Here is a 5,961-nt window from a genome sequence, read left to right on the forward strand (position 1 = left end):
GCATATCTGAGGTTATTGATATTTCTCCCGGCAATCTTGATTCCAGCTTGTGTTTCTTCCAGTCCAGCGTTTCTCATGATGTACTCTGCATATAAGTTAAATAAACAGGGTGACAATATACAGCCTTGACGAACTCCTTTTCCTATTTGGAACCAGTCTGTTGTTCCATGTCCAGTTCTAACTGTTGCTTCCTGACCTGCATACGGCTTTAGGGCATCAGAGGCAGGGGGTCAAGGAGGCCCAAATCCTCCTCCCACCAGCTCCTGCAAAGTCCCTTAAAGGTCTGTTACTGAGTCCAAGCTCGCTCTGCTTGCCGCACGACTGGACAACGAATCCGAGAGACTAGGTGTTGAGGCAAGGAACACAACTGTTTGGAAAGCCAGCTGACCGAAAAGATGGCAGGCTAGCACCTCAAAATAACCACCTTGTCAGGGCCTGGTTACCAGGTTCTTTTATGGATCAGAGGTGGGGGGGTGGGGGGCAGGTGAGGAAATAAGGTAAAAAGATGATTCAATCCTTGCAAAAGTCCCCTAGAATGGCTTCAGGCAGGGGAATGTGTTAGTTTCACTTTCTTACAGTCTTTCTGAGGTGGGAGGCTCAGGTTATCTCCCTGGGGCAGGCCACCATTTATAACAAAGAGTTAAAGTCGCAGAAGCAGATCCAGTGTAAATTTAAAAGTAACCCTTCCCGGTTACAGGTCCATCCCACAGGGAGGAGGCTGGATGGAGGCAGATAAGAGATGCTTCCACCCTGGGCTTGCACACAACTGTCCCATGTCCTCCTTTACCCAGAAGCAGTGGCATCTCCATAGAGAGACAGGAATCTTCCAGACTGATGCCTGATGTGTGCTGTGCACCCATTAGAGAAAGGATGCTTTAAGAAAACTTTCATTTAAAAAGCTTTCACCACTACCCTGCAAGTATGATTACCTTCTTTCAGAGAACAGAGACTAAAAGACGTGAAATCATTTGGCTCCAGTCCCTCAGGTCACCAGAGGCAGCCCTGGGATTGAAATCCTGCCTTGCCCGCCTCCCAGAATAGCAGCTCCTTCCACTGCACCGTCTGCCTCAGTGGATGGAGTCGATCAGGCAACCAGAGAGAGCACGGTTGTGTTGGGGTGAGGTCAACACAAATCATAGTCCATGGGAGGGTCCGCTGCAGGACATGCTCCAGACTTTGTGTCTCCATGCAGTTCAGCGCCCTCAAACTGCCAGATCAAATAAACCTCAGTGGAAGCAGAGACAGAGGCAGTTACCATGCAGCTCTGTAAGATGATGCAGGGAGAGAGAGATGGCTTCGTGGAGGAAGCCAAATGAGACAGGCAGCTTGTGTGATGTACGGGCCCTCCCTGTGGGGACAAGGCCAGTCCAGCAGGTCCTCCTTGCTGGCCCTGGATGGGGAGACCACCCAAAGGGCCGATTTCTGCCTATCACTGCAGAAATGCATTTAAGTACAAGAGGACTGGGGGCTTCCCAGGTGGCTCAGTGGTAAAGAACCCACCTGCTAATGCAGGAGATGTATGCGATGTGGATTCGATCCCTGGGTAGGGAAGATCCCCTGGAGGAGGGCATGGCAATCCACTCCAGTATTCTTGCCTGGAGAATCCCATGGACAGAGGACCCTGGTGGGCTACACCCTGTGGGGTCGCAAAGAGTTGGACTGAAGTGACTTAGCATGCACATAAGAGAGGGCCACTTATAACTGTCCCTGTGAGTCTCTAGTGTTCTGCACAGTGACTCTTCACTAACATTTAAACCCGTCAGGAGTGCCCGAGGCAGCGTTGCTCCAGGGAGAGTTGGAGGCAGGGAAGAAGCTGGGGTGGGAAGGGGCATGAGGGGCAGGAAGGATCGTGGCGCCAGCTTCCATGGGGAATACAGATCACATGAGATCAGAGACTGGAAGCTTCTGACAGAGGAACAGGTCAGGGGGTGGGGTTCAGGGCTGACGCTGAGAATAACACAAACATCAGCCTCCACCTTTGCAGCGGGGTGTCAACTGAAAGAAAAAAAAAGTCACAACCTGTAAGTAGAGTTGTTTTCTTTGGTGGAAATGTTAAAGACTCAAACTTGGGAGGTAGCCTCTCAGTAGCCCTGAGAAAACTGCTCCACGGAGGTGGGAGGTGGAGTCAGGCTATGTACAAGTTTGCAACAAAGGGAGCAGGCAGTCTGAACATCAAAGATATTGTGAGGTAAGGCAAATCAGATATCAAGTTTATGGATTTAGTGTTCTTCCATTTATGGGGAGATGAAAGCCTCTGGGCTCACTGAATTTACTCCTTTTGTATGCACCTCAGTTATCAGGGGCCAGTTCCTGTTTCTTGATTGCTTACTTCCTCAGTTCCCTGTTCACGTTAGGAATGGTAGACTCAGCGGATGGCTGCTTCTTGCATTCCCCAGGGTTCCTTAGCAATCACCATCGTAGCGGGTGATGGTATCTGCTGGATCGCTGGCATTGTGTTCCCTTTTGGGAGCCCTCATTGACATTTACGAAATCGCTGATGGTTGTGACCTTTCTTGCCCATGGATATGGCTGGAAATATTTCATTTCACAAGTTCAACTGGGCATGGTCGGAGAGACCACTGACTGTTGAAAATCCATGAACTTGGGTGAAGATTAAGAAAGGCTCTAAACTGCTTTGATCCAACCCTGAAGATGTGCTGGGGATCACAGTCACCTTCAACATATAAACAAATCCAATGGAAACTGAGGCTTTGGGGAAAATTTTGGCTTCTGTCATAGCCCAGGAGCTCTAGGAAGTAATGGATTTATCAGGAGTCACTTCTCTACGCTATGGATGTGACAGCAAAGATACAGTCTAAAATTCTAATTTATCAGCTCACTCAAATGAGAGGCAGACACAAACAGGAGTGTCTTTCCCATGTTTGCCACCAGATGTATCAGTGCCCACAAGCTCAGATAATTTCATGTGCAGTAGTTTTTACCAGAGTCTGTGTGTGTGTGCATGATCATGTCCAACTCTTTGCGTCCCATGGACTGTAGCCTGCCAGACTCCACTGTCCATGGGATCTCCCAGGCAAGAATACTGGGGTGGGTTGCCATTTCCTCCTCCAGAGAGTCTCTAGATGTACGTGGTTTTCTATCATTCTGCAAACTGTTGCTTTTCAAGGAAATGGCTGGGATGGAGGGAACACAAATGATTTACTTTCAACCTTTTGATCCAAAAGTTTGGATCAATGAATAGTGACAGTCCTTACCCACTTCCTAACATCTCCCAGGAAGGGTTAGGGTTATCCTCTTTTGACCAAGGAGAAGAAGGAATCTCAGCCAGACAGAGAAAATTGTCTGAGGTCGCACAGGTAGTTCAGGATGGGGCCAGGTCTCCAAACTCCAAATCACGGATTTTCTGATGCCCTGTCAGTGTCTGATGACATGTGTCTGTTAAGCTTAGGTTTGACCTCATGTGGCAGAAACCTCAACAGCGACCTAAACAATAGGCCTTCTCTCTCACATGAAGGAAATTGAAAGCTCTGGTACAGTAGCCCCAGGACCACATACCGGGGTTTGCAGAAGGCAGTCCTGGCTTATGGCTGATGTCCTAGAAACAGTATTAACACTCTCCAAAGTGCCCAGGTGTGGATAATAAACTACAAAATCACCCCTAGTGAGTACGGACACAGTTTCCTTCTAACTTCCTGCTCCAGCATCTGAACAGGTGGCTTTCATCCCATGAGAGTTCTATGTATAGTTATGCAGCTTGAGAGTTGTGGAACTCGCAGGAGACTCATTCATGTTGTACCCATTATAGATTTAGTTTGATGATTTTCCAAAATATGAAGTAAAATGTCTTGTGGATCAGATACCGTCTCTTATTCTCAGAATGTTACCTTGGGGGCTAAAAGCAGTGCTGTCCCAAGAGGGCTGCTGAAGCGGCAGCCATCACATTCACCATCCTGACAGCAGAAAAGAGGAAGGGCAAAAATGGAATCACACCTCTTTGGTGAAAACCTACTTTTCAGGAGAATTCCTGGAAACCCCACCAAGATTTCTATTCTTATCTCATTGCCACACTTAGCTAAGCACATGTTGCTCCCAGTAATGCAGACATTCTTTTAGTAATGGGAGAAGGAAAAAAATAAATCATCACCTTGGCTCATAGCTCCACTTTATGCCCCTGGACTTAGCAGCAAATCTGAGACCATCTTGTACCTGAATTTAGTTTAGGGAGCAGATGCCTCTCACTGACCCTTCTGCCTTCTTTGTCTCTCCTGCTTTATAGATTTGGTTCTACACCAACAGTATCTTTGGAAAAGCTGGAATCACTCCAGAAAAGATCCCATACATCACCCTGAGCACAGGTGGCATTGAGACTCTGGCTGCCGTCTTCTCTGTAAGTAAACCCAGGGTTATTCCTGAGAACATCATGGGGTTTAAACAGCACTGTGGGAACCCCCAGGGGACAAACCAGCATGCCTTTAAAGGAACATGCCCTTTGTCACTCCAAAGGTGTCTGAATTTGGGGGGTTTATCATGCAGTTATCACTGATATTTCAGCCATCTAGAGAACATTCTTATCTACATCTTGTTTCCCTGTTGTCTTCTTTTAAATAAGTAACTCTTTTCTCTGAACTCTCACCTAGTACCAAATGTTACACTGTGATGGGCACCCTGTGAAGAGGCTGTAGCTCCCTGGGAGGCCAGATCAGAGTCTATGCAAACCTAAGTTCTGTTACCATGACTTTAAAACCACTGGCTATCATCACCACCCCCAAACATGTAGGAGTTTGCCAGGCAGAGAAAGGAGAAAGGACACTTCAGTCCATCGGTTCAAGAGGGAAGCTTTAATGATAAGCCACAATGTTCAAAAGAAGAGAGACATGGAGCTCATCACTCTTTCTCAACTTGAGTGTGTACAATAAACATTGAGGGGAAAATAAAACCTTAAGGGTTTCAGAATCTAGCAGCAATTGCACAGGTTTTGCAATCAGACCAAACCAGCATTGAATCCTGGCTCTGGAACTTCTTCACTGTGTGATGTTGGACAATGCATCCCACCTCTCTGTTCTGCAGTTTCCCCCTTTACGAGCTATTCCTTTCTCGTCTACCTTGACTTTGATGAAGTAGCTCATTTATTTCCACTTGTGCTCACTGATTTGCGCTGCCAAGATTGATGCCAGTGCCAACAGGCAGAGGCTTCTAATTGTATTCCTGCCTCATTTCCGAAAGAACAGTTTAATTTGCTCCTTGCTCTTAATGGAGCATTCTAACAAGATGCTTTTAAAAACACATGTCATGAAATTGTTGAGACCCAATGCTTGTCCTCTTTTTCCACTCATGGTCTTTTTGTTAGGAAAACATATCTTGATGTTTCACAACCTGGAAGTTTCACAAAATTCTTGTCTCAATTTACAGACTGCACGCAATTGTCATTAGTAATTTTTACATTGATCAGCAAGAACCCACAGTCAGCCTGGAATGAAAGTGATGGGAAAATTACAGGCTTTGTTTTTTGAGGGTTTTTGTGTAAAGTATTTTGTTGCTATAAGAAATCAACATGAGCTCATTAGATTAGAGTAAATTCATAAAATACAGAAAATAGAAACAAAGAAGAAATACCTACAATCATACTACCCAGGTATGTTTGGCAAAATTTCTTTTGTTCTCTAGACATAGACAGCTGTATTAATCTTACTCAGTATAATGCTATCTTTAGCTCAAAATTGCTAATTATTAGAGAGATGCAAATCAAAATTACAATGAGTTATCATTTCACACCAATCAGAATGATCATCATTAAAAAGTCTAAAAATAACAATTGCTGGAAAGGGTATGGAGAAAAAGGAACCCTCCTACACTGTTAGTGAGAATGCAAATTGTTGCAGCCACTGTGGAGAACAGTATGAAGTTTCCTTAAAAAGCTAGAACTGGAGTTGCCTATGATCCAGCAACCCACTCCTGAGCATATATTCAGAGAAAACTGTAATTCAAAAAGATGCACGCACC

General features: G+C 45.6%; 1 protein-coding gene across 1 annotated transcript in view; it reads left to right on the forward strand.

Annotated features, from left to right (window-relative positions):
• Positions 1 to 5,961, forward strand: part of LOC104994283 (solute carrier family 2, facilitated glucose transporter member 9-like) — a gene marked incomplete at its 5' end in the record, with an annotated part of 133,150 nt that overhangs the window by 36,332 nt on the left and 90,857 nt on the right. The window contains one exon of the mRNA XM_010847790.1: positions 4,238 to 4,348. Coding sequence (XP_010846092.1) covers positions 4,238 to 4,348 — 111 coding nt within the window. The remainder of the gene's footprint in view (positions 1 to 4,237; positions 4,349 to 5,961) is intronic.

The sequence above is a fragment of the Bison bison genome, unplaced genomic scaffold (assembly GCF_000754665.1).
Source record: "Bison bison bison isolate TAMUID 2011002044 unplaced genomic scaffold, Bison_UMD1.0 scf7180017864255, whole genome shotgun sequence".
Lineage (NCBI taxonomy): Eukaryota > Metazoa > Chordata > Mammalia > Artiodactyla > Bovidae > Bison > Bison bison.